General features: G+C 38.0%; 1 protein-coding gene across 1 annotated transcript in view; it reads right to left on the minus strand.

Moving 5' to 3' along the window:
• UTRN (utrophin) overlaps positions 1-19,571 on the minus strand; it is a 339,059-nt gene that overhangs the window by 45,955 nt on the left and 273,533 nt on the right. The window contains exons 59-61 of the mRNA XM_053936936.1: positions 12,228-12,289; positions 11,156-11,230; positions 5,036-5,237 (exon numbers count right to left, since the gene is read on the minus strand). Coding sequence (XP_053792911.1) covers positions 5,036-5,237; positions 11,156-11,230; positions 12,228-12,289 — 339 coding nt within the window. The remainder of the gene's footprint in view (positions 1-5,035; positions 5,238-11,155; positions 11,231-12,227; positions 12,290-19,571) is intronic.

Consider the following 19,571-nt stretch of genomic DNA (forward strand, 5'->3'; position numbering starts at 1 on the left):
GAGAAAAGTCTGGCTCCATCTTCTCTTCTGCTCCCACTGGGTATTTATGCACATTGATAAGATCCCCTCGAAACTTCTCTTCCCTCAGCCTCTACTGGTATATCAGTTACTCCAAGTCCTTAATTGTTTTCATGGTCTTCACTCATGCCAGTTCATGCCATGAACTGGACTCATACCAGTTTGTCCACATGTCTTTTGTCCCTAGGGAGCCCAGAACTGGACCCAGGACTCCAGATGTGTCTCACCAATGCTGAGTAGAAGTGCAGGATCACCTCCCTCAACCTGCTGGGAGACTGTTAGGCTACTTTGCCACAAGCCTGTCGTGCAAGGTGCTTCTGAATGGCAGCACAACCATCTAATTGTTCTACGTGTACAAAACCTAAGAATCAAGGCCTTATAGTGGGAAGATTCAAGAAATTTTTTAATTTCTGAATTCATAAAAATTTATGGGTCATATATGCCACAAATGTCAGCACACTATTCAGACTCATTATAGCAATACAAGCATGCTTGTCATTATAAAATCAATTGATAAGGCCACTTTAAGCAGCTCAGATATTTTTTGCTCTGATCCGATGAAGGGGAGCCTGAGTCTATTCCCTTCTCTAAATAACTTCCTAACAGAAAGTTAGGATCCAAAACCTCTTGACAAGCAAACACACTCTATACCATAGTTAAAACCGAGGCCTGTGAAACCTGTAAATTATAAATGTACTAATCAGGATATAATTAATACTAAATTGTTTAATGTAAGTGTAAAAACTTCTCTTTACCAACAGTGGTATGCAAATATTCTGTAGCATTGTGATGACATAGACATAGTATATATAAGCATTTTAACTAAGTATGTGAATGCCAAAGGGACAACCAGTGATGGGCACAGCTGCATACAGGAGTTAGACAGATTTTAAAAAAGTTGTCAGACAGGCAACATGATTAAATGTAAGACATTGCAAACAGGAGTACACAATAAAGAATCTTGGAAAACAAAATTCTAACATGAAGTCTAAAGGAACCCTATGTCCCTGGGAGAAGAGGCACAATAGCATAAAAACATCAGGTACTAGCAAGGAAAACTAGAGAATGAAGATGAGCCCAGAGCCATTCAGCCTTCTTTTGTCAAAGAGCTCTAAAGCCTAGACAACACTGGTACTGCAGCTGAGGACTACCAGGGACTGCAGCTATCAGTTATCTGCATAGCCCAGCAACACGAGGCAGCCTGGTAGATCAGTGAAGGTCAGCACAGACACCTCCCTGTGATCACCCACAGACAGGTCAGACAAAGGAGCTCATTTTCCTACCAGGGCCAGAACATTCCCAGAGCCTTCTTACTGGTATCACAGCCTGCTAAGCTGCTCCCACTGAGTGCTCTATGAATCCAAACAGCCATCATAAACACAGGGGATGCAAGTGGAGTGCATGCAGAAAACTTCCATCAGCTACTGTCAAAACCAGGGCATAAAGTTAAGGCTGACTGAGCAGGTATCTCAGCCTCATTCCTCAGAAGTTCAGATCTTACTGAAATGAACATGTTGGTAAGGCCTCGGATATTAATTCAGGCCAGTGTTAGAATCTGCCAGGTGTATGAGTGCAACGAAAACAAAGTTGTGATTCTTCAGGGGAAGATTGGGCTGCAGAGAATGATCATGAAAGACAGCTCTGATCATATGGAAAATGTCAGCATAGATACCACAGATACCCTTCTCAGACTAATGTACCAAAGAAATTCAGTTTAAAAGAAGGCATTATCAAAAGTATCCTAGCATTAAAAAAAAACTCCTAAGAAAATTTAAAAGTTGAAATACAGGAAGTCAGATAAACATTGCAAAATATTTAAACATTGCACATAAAAGTTTTTTTATGGGTAATTCTAATTGAAATGAGTCATTGCCCTGAATCAGTACATATAGAAGCAACTCATTTCAAGGGGTGTTAAACTATTCCATTAGTGCTGAAAGCTATCAGTCCTTTTGATATAAAAGATGTCTGGAGATTTCAGCAAATTTGACAGTATACAGTTTAAAAGAAAAACCACCAGCTATTGCTTTTGGATGCTTTAAACATAAGCCTAGCCAAAGTATTTTACAGAGCAAAATTTCCTTCACAGTTCTCATTCTAAGTATCAAGATATTTATCTCTAATTTCATTAAAAAAAATATTTAGACTAGCCAAAACGAATAACTTAAAAGCTTGGAAAATGTTTATAAGGGCAGATGTTGATGTCTGGAACAACCTTTGAGTCCTTGATGTAGTAAAAGTCACTGAGTAATTTTACTGTTTCTCTCCTCTGCTCAGAATGAATCATTCCTAATGTGTCAGAAAATACCAGAACATAACAGACCTTTTAAAAATAAATCGGTTCTTTTTAAGGGCCAAAGACATCTGCAGGTTAAGTCTGGAGAACTATTCAGTTTGACATTAATCTTTGAATCTGTAATTAAATCTCAGGTTAGCAGCATGTGACTAACAGATGCTTTTTTTGGCAGTTTAACAACTTGACACATTTTATATGCATAACACCAATGCAATATATACAATGGAAATGTCAAGACATAAATTAGCTCTTTTGTACAGGCCAGTTTAGAAAACAAAACCAAATATTCCAGCTTAGAATTACTGCCTGGTCTTCTAGCTTTTCTTTTTCTTCCTGGAGTGAATTTGAAAGGAAAACAAGGAAACACACTGTAAAACGTAATTTTCTCTCAGTAAACCTTCTTCCTCGATTTTTTAAAGTTTAAATAAAGACTCAGGTATTTAAAGGGGCTTGAAGAATTATCTACACTAAATTTTCAACATAATAATCAAGGGGAAATGGGAGAAACTGGAAACATTATTGAAAGAAAGGTTTGCTGCTTACCAAGTGCATTTTAAATATGAACAGATTAAACAATTGACTTCTACCTGAAGTTAAGATGCAAAGGTAAGCTAAAGAAAATGAAGTAGATTTGTGTTCAGTCTGAAAGAAAACAAAACCCAGCCAGGAACTACAAAAAATTTTTTGACATTACTACATCTATTATTCTAAATTGGCAATAACATTTAGATCAAGCAACTCACTTAATCTACTGCTTTATTTGCAAGCGATGTGTTTATTTATTCACAATACAGAACTCTCCAAAACAAAAACAAATGCAGGAAGAAATCCCAGTCAATATTTGATGGACCCTCTTATTTTTCAGCAGTAATGGGGAGAAGTCCATCTAATGGAAATGTCACAATATTTAACAGCAATGTTTGAATGCCAGTAGCCAGCAGATAAATGACAAATGGTTCTATGTACTCCATTCCCTCCTTCCCTCTCCTCTAAAATCAAAATAAAGTAAAATAGCCATGAAGTCTAGAAGAACTGTTATGTAATCCTCTGAGGGGGAAAAAAGCAAAAAGTTATGAACTGTTAGAATTTGGCACTGAGTGAACATATTGAAGATAATGCATACATCTACAAGTAAAAGCTCCCATTTGTAAAGCCAGGTATAATAATTTTTATTGCTATTGAAGAAATACTTTTGCTCTTGTCTGTTGGGGAAGATGAAATAGCAAGGCCCTATAAATATGATGGCCTGGCAAAAGAATCAGAAAATACAGATATCGAGATGAAAACAAGGTTTGAAATACCAAACCTTCATTACTGAGCATCCCGAAAACAATAATACAGCCAAGCTGAAAGCAATCCCCCCTTTCTGATAGATCCTAAGGTCAAATGGAATGTCCTGTCTCACCCCCCAATGTATGGTTCATCCCATACCTGTAACCCTCCCCTGAAGTATCCGATGTCTGTAACCCCATTGGCCCAAGTCCTGTCCCAGCCCACCTTGATGCCCCCTGATAAGGTGTGGCCGAGGGACCGGACGCTCTCTCTCTCGGACCTTCCTGCTGGGACACCCACCTGGCACCATCTCTCTCTCTCCCTCTCTCTCCCCCCGCTCTCCCCGGGCCTGCCACGAGTTGCGGCTAGCAACTCTAAGCAGGGCCCTTCATCCTTTACAATAAACCCTATGCTCTAAAGACCGGGCCTCAGAGATCCTGCGTTACCACCCATCCAAACCGTCCTGGAGTCCAGCAGTCCCCGCACTTGTCAACTTCAAATGGGGAGAAAATAAATAAATTTTGTAACCACCCTCATGCTTCTGATCTGTAATTTTGTTTCTAGCTCTGAACTAAAGCACATATTCAATCAGACACACTGAAGCAACCACAACCTGTACTGCACTACTGAATCTTTAGTTAGTTCTGAAAGAGTCCTGAAATGCCTTTGCTGGAGCAACTTAAGGAGACACATTTTAGGCCATGGAGGATCTGATGCAAACCAAGCCTTTCCCCAATTTTTACTACACAAGGGAGGTAAGAATAGTAAATGTCACTATGAAAAATAAGCAACAAACTCATGACTCTGTCATAGTTTTACAAAAAAAATATTCTTTAGGCAAACTGAATGTCCTTGGGAAATACAGTCTTGCTGCCAGGACAAGGGCAGGTGGACCACGTAACGCCAGCCCTCAGAACTGATCCATGGCACGAGCTGTACGTGCTGGAATGGCGCCACAATTAGGACACTGCTGACCCTCCAGAATCAGACAGGCTTTAGTGCTGAAATCACAACAACCTCCATTTGATAGAGGACTCGGGGCAGGGAGCTCAGCCAGGATTATGAGTGCAAGTAACTAAGTGTAAAATACATGAAAAAACTGTCCCCACCTATGGCAGAAATAGAATCTGATATGAATGGCCATCAATCCAGTAAACTTGGAATATTCACAATAGGATCACAGCTAAAGCAGTGTCCTAGCTCTCTAATCACGTACACATTTTTTTTTTTAAATCCTTTCAATGTTTCTTTGGTAGTAGTACAAAAGCAGTGTAATCTTAGTTCAGCGCTGAGCAGGACACCATAACAAGCATCTTATTGCATGCAACTGCACTTTCATTATGGAGCCAAAAACATCAGAAGATAACTTTTTAATAAGGAAATTTTTAAGGCTTTATAATTTAGAATTCCTGGGGGTACACATTGCGACAAACAAACCGTTTTTCTTACCTATCATACACGTTGAGTAGCCAGTTAAGACACATGTCTACACAGAGAGGAACATTCACCATATCTTTGTGTTTCTCTTCAAGTCCACTGTAGATGGTAGTGAGACAGCTGATCACATCCTGGACACCAATCAGGTGATCATTTTGACTCAACTTGTGCTGTTTGAAAACTTCACTTGTCATGTTCAGGTCCAATAGGTCCACTAATAATAGATTTAAAAAAAATAATAGGATTTTAAAAAATAAAATAAAAAAAAGAAGTGTGAATACAAGTTGACAATAATTGTTTATGTGCAAATTGTAGCAAGCACTGCAAACAACTAGACCAATGGCTTTAATTTAGTAAGGTTATAGTGACAAACCATTCTCTGTGAAAAGTCAACAGCATTTGGGCACCATTTATTTAAAAAAAAACTAGAATACAAACATTATAATGTCACCGCACAGCCCAGAACAACATTAAAATAGCTGCTAAAGTAGTCTGTATAATTAGAGGATCCTAACTTTGGACACACACATAGACAATTCATGAGGCTTACAGGATTCTTCATATTTACCATAAAGCAGAATCCTATAAAATGACCATTACTTTTGATCAAATGTAAAGCAAAGCAAATTATTAGGTAAGAATTCTCTCTTAAAGGCCTGATTAACCAAATAGCAGTTGCTAAATTAGGGCTTAAAAGAAAGCAGGGAGATTATTTATTGTAGTTTTCCAGAACACTAAATGCTATGCTTTCTTGAAAAATTTTTTTATCTCCTTTATTACAGAATTCTTTCTATAAGTAGTTAGTGATGCAATGGATATTTTACAGGGGAAAAAGGGTTTTGCTCTCAAAACTATTCAAATGTGATTGTGAAAATCTGGGGTTTGCATGGTGAAAAGAAAAGGCCATCAAATGAGTTCTTCTACCTCCTTTTGCAAAAGAAAGTGGAAAAGATGAAACATAAATGGTATAATTCTCAGTGATTTTTTTTTTGCAGAAGCAAGGACTTTAAGTTAAAACTATAATTGCAATGTATTAGTATGCTTGCTACAATATACATAACATGCAGTTGGAGTATATTAAAAGCGCATACTAAGCTGTTTGTGAAGAGTCAGTAACACATTTGCACTATAAATGTCATCTCTCAAATGAAAAAAAATTCACATGACAATCTCTGACATGTTGTGAACTGCTCTTCACCAATCATCACAATGAATCATAGAATCAGAAAATTATTTTTGTTAGAAGAGACCTTAAAGATTTCCTAGTTCCAGCCTAGGAACTTGCCATGGTAGGGACACCTCTCACTAGACCAGGTTGCTCAAAGCCCCATCCAGCCCGGCTTTGAACACTACCAGGGATGGAGTATCCACAACATCTCTGGGAAACCTGTGCCAGTGTCTCACCATCCTCACAGTAAATAATTTATTCCTAATACTTAATCTAAATGTCTTCTCCTTTAGTTTAGAACTGTTTATCCTCGTCCTATCACAATCTGTCCTTTTAAAAAAGTTCCTCTCCCTATTTTTAATAAGCCTCCCTTAGGTATTGAAAGGCTGCTCTAAGGTCTCTCTGGAGTCTTCTCTTTTCCAGGATGAACAACCTCAGCTCTCAGCCTTACCTCATAGGAGAGGTGCTCCATCCCCCAACCATCCTCATTGCTTGCCTCTTGACCTGCTCCAACAGGTCTACATCTTTCCTGTGCTGAGGACCCCACATCTGGATGCATTATCCCAGGTGGGGTCTCACAAGAGCAGAGGGGGAGAATAACAATGTTAAATAAGGAGCCTGTAGATTTGCAGTCTGTGCAAATTGGATAATTCTATCTGGGCTGGAAAGCAAGGTCAACAGAAAAAGAACCAAGAGCAAGATAACATTAACCATATGAGCAACTCTGTCAAGAACTCAGTGATCATCTACCAAAAGGTTACATTTCCAACCCCTTTTCCCCTATCTACCCTTCCTCATATCTTTGTAAAGTGAGAAACAGTACCTCCCAGCCCTTGCCTTTCCTCTCCTGCACTAAAATTGGTACATTCTGTTCTCACCTCACAGCATCAGATTTGCAGAGGTTTACATTTGTTTGTTTTTCATTTTCTTTTTTTGTTTGTTTGGAGATATTTTAAGTCCTCCTCTTGGGCTTGCAAACAAATGCCAGCCATGTATTCATCAAATAGGCAGACTAGTAATTGCAGCAAAACACCTTGCCACTAGTTTGACCCAAGGTAACTGAAGTGTTTGGCAATACACTCACTGCAGCATAATCTTCTACAATAGTTATAAAGGATGTGATACACTGCAAAAGCTCACAGGCATATTAAAAAAAAAAAAAAACATGAACCCACACACAGTTCACAGTGTAACCCTGACTAGTTTTTGAGATGTGGAGGGAGTGAAGCCAAGTGAGGGTAAACTGCTGTCCCCCTACTGTATGTCAGTATGACATACATACTGAACTTCGGAGATGGCCACTTTTCACACTCCCCCTTCATGACTTCAAAAACCTTAATGACAAAGAAAACCCTGTAAAAATTAATGCAACCAGTTTGCTGGTTTTGTTTTGGTATTAGCTTTTATTTTATGTTTGAGTTGTAGGAGTTTTTTGTTTGTATGTCTGGGGTTTTTATGTTTTCTGGTTATTTTGCAGCCTGATTCTGGTTGCAAAAAAAAAAAAAAATAAACCCTTTTTAAAGCTTGTGAAAATTCAGAAAGCTTTGGAATGCCAGGAAGTTGTAGCCTTTGGCTTTGGCTTAACATTAGCATCCTTGCATTGAAAAGAAGTAATTCAACAGACACTAAGCCTGCTAACTTTCCATCTTGATCTGCTGGCATTAAGATCTCTCATTCACATTTCTGCCTGAGCATTCCAGAAGGACCTGGGAGAGGTACTTCCAATATTTTTGCACGAAAAAACACAGCAAGTCTGACGCTATACTAATGCAAATTAAGCTAAACTTACACTTTTGGATGGCACTATCCATGGAGAACAACCAGAGGAAATTACTTTCATTCCTGCTTACTTCAGCACTTACCTGGCTGAATATAATTTGGGACAGGCAGTTATACTGTCATGCCATTTCTGGCATGATGCCTAGACAGGTTTCAGTGCATTTTTGCATTACCATTCTGCATCTGCTTGAACACGCTGAATGACCAATCCTGCTTTCAACTAACCAATGGGCACAAGGCCCATTTCTTCCCTTTCAGCAGCAAGGAGACTTTCCCAAAGAAAAAGAGAAACCATATCATTCTGCACTGTTAAAGCAGGTGTGAGTGACTCAGGAGCAGCTACATGCAACTGCTAATGGCAAATTTGAGGCTGCTGTAACCCCATGGAAAATAGGCAGGCACAACTGTGGAGTTTTTTTAATAAAAAGACCTTGCAAATGATACCAGTTCCTGCAAAGAGACTGTACTCTTCTCTCAAAGAGGGTGGTGCTCACAGCTCTATTAGTCCATGATTTCTAAATGTTCCAATTTTTCCCTTTGTGTGGTTGATATTTCTATTAACATTTTTAAATTTTAAATCACCTAGAGGAACTCAGCAACAGAATTATGAATATACATGGTGGTTTTATTCCCTTTTTGCCTTTCAGTACTATACTTCAGTATGTAGGGCATTATAATTTCTTGAAAATGAGCTAAGGAATGCTGCACAAGAATAAAATATTATCAGGACCTGGTGCTACACAGCTGCCCAGTACATCTGCAACACAGGATACTCTCTCTGGCCCCATTCTTCTGCTACAGTGGGAAAGCACTCTCCCTACATCTGCCCCACATAATCTGAGACAGAGAGGCTAAAAATTCGTTATTTCCAAATTGCAACTTTTCTTATATTCCTGCAAAAGAGGTACACATATATATGAAAATGTATGTCTCTGCAGAAACCTACCTGTCAAAAAACAAAAAAAGAAGAAACATAACTCTATCTTTTAAAAGGAGAACAAGGAAAATGGGACTAACTTCCCTAGAGCTGAGATTTTTTGACACTTACCAAGAAGAGATATGGCAGCAGCAATGTTTTCTAAAGTACAGTGTTCAAATGAACATTCTAAAGTGCAATTGGTCCTGAATCGGCTTGTAAAGCACTTACACTGCAAAGTCAAAATCTATCAGGTGCAAGTGGAACTGTGCATCCAGCTCCAGCTGTGCTTTTGGGAGTTCCCACCAAAAATGCCTTTGACATTATACACCCACCATGTCTGTGACAGCAATTTGTCACATTTTACAGTGATTTCCATTTTTGATGATTTGTTTTGATGTTTTCTTTGCCTTAGCACATAAGCCTTTCTGAAGTATTCTGCATTCAAACACCTTTAAAATGCATCTGCAATTAAAATTACAGGAAATACAATGGAAGCCTAAAGTAACTCAGACCCAAAAATGAATGGCAGTAGCACAGAAGATTACTCTTTCCCCACCTAAAAATAAAACCAATTTTTTATTAAGTACACATGTATAACAAAGACAAAGATTTTTTGGCTGTTGTCTCTTCCCACGAAGCACAGAGATGGAGTAAACAAACAGCTTCATAGATAATAAGGCAGATTGGACTTGTAAGTATACAAGTTTTACTCCTAGCTCTTTCAAAGTGGAGTATTCTCTTTACTTCTTACTATTTCCTTCTGTCCTCCCTTCCAACACCCTCCCCTGAAACTGGAGACAATAGGAGGGCACTTCTGAAATCTGTGAATGAGGAGATCTAATCCTGGTATTTATTACAGAAATTGATATATTCTGCAGTAAAAGGAAGAGCAGAAAGTATGTCCCTCTTCAAAGCTTATTAGAAGTAATAAAAATGAAGCTTGATCTATACAGGTACTCTAGAAAAGCTGTATGTCTGTCAGAAATAGACAGCATGATTAGCATCTTTCCTGTGCAGTCTGTTTTTTCCCACTCTTCTCTGAGGAGCAGCTCACACAAGGAAAATTTTATTCTGCTTTCTGATCTCTTGCTTTGCTTTTTGTTTTTAGATACATGTTGATGAATACTATATACCCTGCATACTGATAAGCAAAAAGCTCAATGTTCTTTAGTCTTGCTGGGAGATGAAGCTGTAGTCTTTGGTGGGACCATATCTTATGAAGAGCTGGTGACAGGTATTGATAAGAGCCTGTGCTCTGCACAGATACAGTCCTGCTTTCTGGAGCAGCTAGCTACCATCTCAGGCACAGGTTCATTCAGTATGATTTATATCTGAAGTCCAGCTAACATCAGACTTTGTCTTCTAGGCTGGAAAGAAAACTGGAGGGTGGGAAGAAATCCCTCTTTGTGCAACTCCTTTCCTGCTTGCACCCCTAGGAGGACTTTGCACTTCTTGAATTCCTATTCAGCCTGCAATATGTGCACCCTTCAGGGCTGAAATGTCTTTCCATGCCAAGGACTCCTAATCTGTAAGAAGAAAATTTGGTAATATCATACATCTTTCTACCATCTGTTGCCAAGATGTTTCAAAAGGCCTAAAATCTGCAACCTTTACTTGCCTTCACATCCCACATCTCCTTCCAAAATTGTTTAGTTTCCTTTTGCTTTTTCTGTTAGATGTGTGTTCTTATTTTCACCTTGTTTTTTTCTGTTAGATGTGTGTTCTTATGTATTTAATTTCTGTAGTTTTTAAAATTCAGTTTGCTTTGCACAGGAGACTCAACAAGAGCACAGATCCCAGTATGGTACTTGCTGTGTGACTTGGAGAAGTCCCAGGTCCAGAGGCCAGGACAAGGTCTCCTGATCTATCACTTCTGAGACTGTTAAACTTTGAGTGTACATCATGTAACTTGCGGCTGAATTAAACGATAGTTTGTGATATAATAGAAAATGCTTTTTAAATCCCTAGCAATATAAATAAATAAATATAAATAAGTAAATAAATTTACCTATAGAACAGAAAATTTGAGATAAAAACGATTCTTAGTGAGTTTACCATTTTAACTTACCTGCTGCACCTCTTTTTTATTAATATATTTTATTTATTTATTTGTGATAATTACACCTACTGTTGGCAATTCTTGCCATTTTGTTAGTTGACAGTGTGTCAAGGATGACTTATCCACTGTAAATGTTGTTAGACTGAAGCTGACCCTCCCTTCCCCAAGTACTGTAGAGAAACAACTTCCCTCAAAGGCCCAACTCACAGCACAGTGCTTTCTGCAGTCTGCGGATTTTGATGGCCGTGCGGTAGGCGGAGAAGCGCACGTTGTTCAAGTCAGCTGAAACAGTAGAACAGAAACATGAGCGGCCCTAAAAGTACAGCCCATAACTTTCCTTTGCATATAAATCTTCATAATTTGGAAGAAGTCTGATATCCCTTCTCTTTGTAATTAATTAATAGGATATATCAAACAAATTAAAAAGCCTGACAAGTTGGGACCTCAGTTCAATTCACCTTCAGAGAAAGCCTCTTGACTGACAGTCCAGGACCTTGAAGACAGTGGCCCTCCAGAACTGCTGACACTATCTTGGCACATGTAATACATATACATACAGGAAAGTTTCACATACGTATTTTGCACTGGTGCATAGTTCCCAGACTCAAATACTCTAAGTTTCTCAAATAATTTACAACTCCATCAGATAACATACAGGAAACAGAGGGCAGCAAGCGTCACAGTAACAGAAAAAATGGCTTAAGCTTTAATTTATATGCCATGATTTTGCAAACTGTGCTTTAAAAGGGACAGTCACATAGCTGTAAGCTCTGTTTTAGAAACTGATTGGTACAGTAACATTTTTTCCTTCACTCAACAGTATTTTTACCCTTCCTTTCCTTAGAATGGGAGATTTCACAGTAAATGTTGATGCTCTCAGGGCGTGTTGAACTAGTTGTACCGTAATACACTTTAGCTTTTACTGAAAAGGCAGCTGCTCTATTTTATTACCAAAATTAGTTCCTTGCAGATTAGTGCCCTGGTTTAAACATGCAGAGAGCCTGTATCATTGGAAAATTCCTTGTGAAGTTAAAAGAAAAAAAAAAAAACTCAAGGTACTGCATTAAAGCATACAGTCAGAGTACATGGTTCAGAATTAATAGTGCCAAAAGACAATACATAACGTGACTAAGGCAGTGGGTTTTGGGCAAGGTGTTTCTCATCACAAAGTGGGAAATGCTGTTACACTCAGGTCATGAGAACTCAAACATGGTCAGTATCCAAATGCAGCTTTTACTCAAGGAATAAAAATTACAGTGGTTTAAATAAATGCACTCACCTAAGGACTGGAAGAGATCAGTCATTTTAGGATGATCCCAACACGTCGTCTGTGTCTCATGACTGCAAAGGAACAAAGTAATTAAAGTTTCAGGAAACACACATATGCACTTCCAAAGAATAAAATCTTAAAGATATTCTGATTTTCTGCATTTAAGTGGTAAGAAATCCCTCAGCTCTAATTAAAATGCATGGTCTGTACTACCCAGTTCCTTGATTTTATAATCATGAAGTTAGTCAGACAGTAGCCCACCCATATTTAACAATATTTACTTTTGATTCTAACTGTAATGGCAACAGCTGGACTCTGACCCTGCAGCTAAGAGGTACATTAATAAGGTAAAAGTACATTTCCCATGCTGTAAAACTATAAATATAACTGTAAAAATAATTTTAAAATAAAAATCTTGAGATTTTATTTCAATCTTCATTGCATATCTGAGCACATGTATCAGAACACAGGCAATGATGTAAAGCTTTACCCATAACATTTATTTAACATGTAACATGATCATTTAGGTTGGAAAGAACCTTTAAGATCATGGAGTCCAATGGGAAACCTGATCACCATTCACACAAACAATCAATAAATATCTTGATTTAGGGGACATGCTCTACACTACTGTTCACAGAACAGAGGTTCAAGAGGCAGCATCCCTTAATATACTGATTAGTGTTGCTGTTTCAATTTATCAGAATTTCAAGTAGGCAGCCATAGGGGTCAAAACATGTATTATGTCAGGTCCACTGAAATCTCCAATTCCCTTCTACAAGCCACACTTTACTTGTATTTATAAATATTAACTACTGGAATGATTGCACATTCTTGTCTTACAAAGTTTTTACATTTCAATTAGATTTGCAAGGTAATTAATCAGAGAGGTCATGTTAAAAGGATCATAGGATTCCCTTTAAAAGTTAATGAAAACAAAATTATGCTGTCTTAGAAAATTTAACAGTAATGCTCAGAGAACACTAAGTGTTTCACCTTTGTTTCTATTTAAAAATTGTTAATATACCCATTTTTTTCCCTGCATAGAGGGAAACATGATTGTAAATAATGACTTTAAAAAGGCCACTTTGGTATTAAATGTAGTGAACAATATCATCATTTGCTACATATAAATGGCTGGACCTCAGTGAGTGCATAGTAATTTACATCAAGGTTTACTTTTTAATCGAGAAACCAACCAAGAATGAACCCTTTTATGTTAGATGGTACAAAAATTTGTACAGAAAGTCATTGCTCCAAAGAACTGCAGAGACAGGACAGCTTCTCCCCATCATGCTTCACCCTCTGCCATGGATCTCATTTGTTTATCTGGCACAATCACAACTTTGTGAGTGGTTTTTCAAGGACGTTCATAGGCAAAGTATGTATTTCCTATTAATACAATAAGTAAAAATCTTCTTTTCCCTCTTTACTCCCTAATGATTACTACCTAGTCACTGACTGAACATGACTACATTTAAACAAGAGAGATTTATACAATAATCAAGACTTCTATCAGAACTTGATTGACTCTAAAATACTATAGTAAACTCTCCTCAATTCAAAAGAAAACACTTAATACATCTTTACACCTGAATACATCTTCCTGAATAGAAGATCTTATTTGATTTCATTCTGATATCATTATCACATGAATTCCATTCATGTTTCAAATCTCCAATAAGGTGGTTGAGGCTCTGGTAATGCTAAACTCCAAAGCTCATGCATGCCAGTAAATCAGTGGGTTTGCACTTTTTAGGCAGACAATTCTAAAACAGCACTATGCTTATTGTTGCATCCCGGAGTTTGGGTTTAGATTAGGGTTTTTAATTTATGTTAAAATAAGTCAAGTGCTGTAATCCCGCGTTTCCCCCGCGTTGTTCCCCCCCGCAGTTTCTAGCCCCATGCTGCCTGCTGCCGGATTCTTACCCCTGTGCCGCTTCTGTAACCACCCTGCCGTCCGGCCCCGGAAAACCCCGTGCTGGCCACCCCAAGCCACACGATCCCGCTCTGGCTGAGGCTCGGTGCCCGCCCCTGCGGGGTTCTCTGGTTGGTCGCTGTTGCTGGCGTCACCGCCACGGCAGCCGCCCCTATTGGCCGGCAGGCCGTGGATCCTCTCGCCCCGCCCCTCCATAAAATCCTATCCCGCCGGCAGTCAGACGCCATTTTCTCCCATGCGAGTGCCGGGAGCGGTCGCGTCTTTCCATCGAACCGCGCCATACGTGACAAATAAACCGTTCCTGCCAAGCACGGAGTAAATGGACAAATTCCTTCCTCTTTGCCGGGTCCCTAGCGCATGGTAACAGAGGCTGGCCAGCCCACGTGCCCGAGACACAGAGCCGTGTCCGGGAACCCGCGGCAGCAAACCCCGGCAGCACGTGGAAGCTACGCCGCAGCCGGGCTCCCAAGAGCCGTGTGCAGCCGGGGAGAGCAAAAACCCACGCCGCACTTATCTTTGTCCAGAAAAGTAATTTCAAAAACAAGTAGATTGACAATCATTTCCCTTTAAAAGGCACACCTATAAAACCAATCATGAAGCCAGCAGCAAGAATACAGTTGGATTTCATGCTTTGCCATGATAAAGGCCGGTGACTGTCCAACATTGTCACTCTGCTGTCTAAAGACTATAGCATACCACAAAAAAGCACATATACAGCTTCAGTAAATACTGAAGTAAACAGGAACAGGAAATACAATATAATAGCTCATACTGCTCAACTTATTAAATAATCTCAAAATTACTCTGGAAACTGCCAAATATCTCCACTATCATGTTAGCAGGATGCCATAAATATGTTACTCATTTAGAATTGTTGACTAAATCCACTGCAACTGCCCACAGAAATGAATACAATATGTGATCAGTTTAATAAAGCTTGTTTTAAAGACATGGCTTTAACTCAAATTCCTTAAGAAGCCACTTCCAAAAGTCAATCCCCAAATCAAAACAAAACTCCTCAAAACAACTGGTGATTTTACTGTCAACATTCTAAGTTAAAGGATTTCTTAGAATATTCTGAGAAAAATAAAGCCTTAACTAAGACACCTTCAATCTTTTATGTTAAAAGTAAAGGTAGGTGGCAGTACTGTGACAGAAGCTGTAAAATACATTTATACGCAGATAGACATTTCCCTCTATTTAAAATGTTGAAATACCAATGCAAATACTGTATGTAAACTACAGGCAATTTAGCTGAGTCAAATTCTGTTTACTGCTTTAGAAACTGTGATGGCAAAACTCGCCATGATCATAGGGACTTTGCTGAATTGCAGACATTATTTCCCAGTTCCCTGTTTTCTGGCATTAAACATATGGTTCCATGAGCAAATAGATTTCTGACTAGTGGGGTGCTGTGAGGATATTCCTGAGAGCTGCAGCAGAAATGCAAAGTTTTAGCTAGGTCCTTTTCTATTTTTTCTTTCTTTCTTTCTTTTTTTTTTTTTTTTTAAATTGTTAAAAATGTAGAAGAAAAAATACTTATATGCTTGGATAAATCCTTGCCTTTTTTTTATTCCCCCTCTGGAAATATACTTCATTACACATTTGCAATACTTAGGATGTGGGTATAGTTAATTGCAATTTAGATTCCAGCTTCTAAGTAATTTATAAGCCCATATGCAATGAATAAGAGCTGATTTTACTAATCAAACTTCATCCCTTAAATCAAGTTTCCAAAAATTAAGAGCAAGCAGTTTCATTTTTGAAATGTATACTTTAAATACAGTTTCAGTACAGTTTTATCCAAAAGACTAAAATCACTTTAATAGTGAAAACATGCCATAAAAAATATGCCTTTTTTCTATTTTGTGTTTACTTAACATGAAGTGGAAAAAGTAAATGAGATATCAAAAACTTCTGTATCCTGCATTGTAATCTCGTTTCTCCATTTGATGCAGTGAATACCTGAATAGCTAAATTTTCTCTTTACAGAAAAACACAGAACATTAAATTTATGGCTAATAAAATATTGACCATAAAATATTTTTCTGTTTCTATTTTATTTGCAAAAAACATACAATTGTGCCAGACTGCATAAAGACCAATGGGCTTTTAAAAGTTATCACTCAGTTTCTTTCTATGCCACACAGATTTTGTAAGAAAGGAGGCCAAGTAAACATCATCTGGTGCAACTGAAAAAAGGCACGAGAGAATCCTTTCCAATTCCTTAAAGTCAGTACTACCTGACAGCTGTTAAGTGACTACAGAGGGTGAACATGACTGTGCCAGCCTAATTCCAAAACACCCAGCAAGAAACCACAGGTAACAGCCAAGCAATTCCATACAAGGATCCTGCAGAGAAGAGGAATGGGCTCAGAGCTAATGAATCAACAGCTCAACAGTCTGTTCAGGTCAAGGGAGGCAGCAGCTTCACTGTCACTGGCAGTGCTGCTACCACCACCAAATATATTCCATGGGTAGGTTTCTTTTAGGCACCAAAGCCAGACTTCTCTGCACAGAGCCATGGAAAATACCACATGATTGTAAATTTAGTAAGAGCTATAAAAAATAATCACATTGAACTTCTGAAAATTTCAAACCAAGCACTTAACCAAGAGCATAGAAACCTGCAGAGTCTTCTCTCTCTGTTACAACTACCACAGCACTTCTGTCCCAGGTCACAGTGATGACTGTGCAAGGAGCACCTTCTCTTGCAAAAACCCTGCTAATGTCAAGAACTACTCATAGAGTGAAGTGATATTAACTTTGATTGAAGGTGAACAACAATTGGGCCCATTATTCATCTTGCTTGTAGATGGCAACAAAAAAAATTTTTTTTTTTTTTCAAGGAGCCCAGGGTACAAGATTTCATTCTGTTCAGTGGATGGCATAAGGAGGGATTTCTGCTATTACAGAAGTGAGCTGCTCTACAGGGCAGTAACACAAGTGGTATGAGCATATTACATCTTTCCTTATGGTTTAGTTAGGGAAGAATTAAAAACATTTCCTTGAGAAGCAATTTTTTTTTTGTTCCTATCAAAAGTATGAGTTATTCAGAGCAAGAGTGTTCTAAATCTCTTCTGCCAAACTTATGGACCCAATATGAGCCACATAGCAAAACAAGCATCCATGAATATATTACCTGACAAAGCAGTGTAATTTAAAAAGTATTTGTGTAAATGTCACTAACAAAAAACCATGATAAACCATAAAATATTCCAAACTACAAACCACCCACATATTAATGAAGTGCTCTAAAGCTTACATAACAAACATTTGCCCTTACAATCTGTTTCTTATGCATTATGTTTGCTGGCAGCTTTCTAATTACAATTGGCAAAGATAAACCATTTAAAATGCACTTCCTGATTGTAAATAAAAACCGAAAAACAGTTAGTATGTCATTTAATTTATGCTCTAGAAATAAAAGAACAGTCCTGCTGAAATGAATGGATTAAGTTCAACATCTCCACGTGTTTCAAGATGCTCATATAGCTATGAAAAAAATCCATTTGTTCTTTTCTAGCTTTTTTGTACAAGAAAGAAAACTAGAAACAGGTGGGTATTTTTTATAATTTCTTATAATGGACAAGGCCTCTGTTGATAATCACTGATGAACACCACAAGAAACAGCACTCTGGAATGAAGTTAAGTACCTTTCTGTTCCGGTAGTCATTTGCACAAAACATTACCCAAAATCAGAATCTTTACTGATCGCTAATGAATCAACAGCACTCAGAACTCTGACTTTGCTACCCTTGCCAAATTTCAAATGGCGTTAACATCCCTACTTTATGTCATGGTGTTTTGGCTAGATACTGCACATTTTTCTCTATTTTTTTTAAGCCCATTAGAAAATACTGTTTTGTGGTGAAAAGAGCTGGTATAATGCATCACAAGGGTATTGCACCTTAGAGGTTGGTAGAACCATTTATATGCAGATATTTTGAAATCACTCCAGAGAAATGTGCTACTGCATTTCTTTAATTGAAAATGAAGATGAGCACAAGAACTGATAAGTGAAGAAACTCTCAAACCTTCAAACTTGTATTACCTCTTTCGGTAAATTAGATTATGTTTTCCCTTCTAAGGGAAACACCTAATACTTATAAGAATGAGATTATGGATATAATTATAATAAGAAAAAAGATTTTTTTTCTCTGTTCCTTTACTTCTCCCCCTCTTCCCCATACAGGCATAAAGAAACATCAGCAAAGACTTTCTGAAGAGTCTTAAAAATGGAGAAGCAGAAAACATTTTATTCCTGTCCCCATAAAGCTGAACAAAATATAGGAGGTGATAACATAGGATTTCTAAGACGCTGGTGATGCCAGCCACTTCACAGGATTACAGAAAAGGCAAGGCAACTAGGGCATTTGATATCGATCAATTTAATGGCTGCAACAAGGAAGTGCTCTCCCTATGTAATGCCCTGCATGAGATTAAACTCAGTGCGACCTCTTCTATAGTGTCCTTTGGTTTCTTTTGCACAGCACAAATATCTAATAATTTATGGCATTGAAAGGTACATGGCTGAAAAGCACTTAAATTATAGTTAAAAGAAAAACAGTGAGAAATGCTAGGGTAATTATGCTTTCTGCATATTCATCATGTTTTCCTCATAGATGTTTAATGATCATAGTGTTTCATTTATTATTCTGTTTCTCTTTGTAATATTTTTATTGAGATGCTATGTAATACAGGCTTTATTTTTTTTTTTAATTTACTGTTACAGAGACCAAGGATGTCTTATTTATATGATCCAAATAGTTATAAATTAACAACAACAAATTTTTCCTTATTAAATCTCAAATCTTTACAAATGGCAAGTTCGCCAAACCTTTTGCCCAAACCTCACACTTTTATTACCTAAAGTGCACTGGTAAATACTGTGCCTTCTGTGTTGCATTCCCTTCCATATGCTCATTAGTTCAATTAAAAAAGTATGAAGGACAATGCGTTTTTTTTTTTCCCAGCAGCTTCAAGATTTTGCAGATTAAGATTCTCACTGAATTTTACTGTGTCTACAGAAATACAAAATATTCTGTAATTGGCATTAAGAAAAAAAAATCAAACAGGAGGCAAAAAAGGACTAAATAAAATCACATCAACAGAGGTAGCAACATTTCACAAATTTGCCTTAGATAGTAAGACAATTCAAGAGAAAAAAAGTGACAGGGTAAATCATGTGTATAAGTTCAGTTCAAATATCCACCATAGCCCAGGAAACACGCACCTTGACAAACCTGGGCCAAATGAATTATAAACCCTTCTTCCAGCTAAGCAGGATAGTTGATTCTTTCCAAAACACCCCAAACCAGACCGCGTCTGTCTGAACTTATAGGGCAGAGGAGGTTGTACACTGGCTTTTTGATTGTTCCTGTGCCTCTTTTACCTGATTAAATACAACCCAA

The sequence above is a fragment of the Vidua chalybeata genome, chromosome 3, assembly GCF_026979565.1.
Source record: "Vidua chalybeata isolate OUT-0048 chromosome 3, bVidCha1 merged haplotype, whole genome shotgun sequence".
NCBI lineage: Eukaryota > Metazoa > Chordata > Aves > Passeriformes > Viduidae > Vidua > Vidua chalybeata.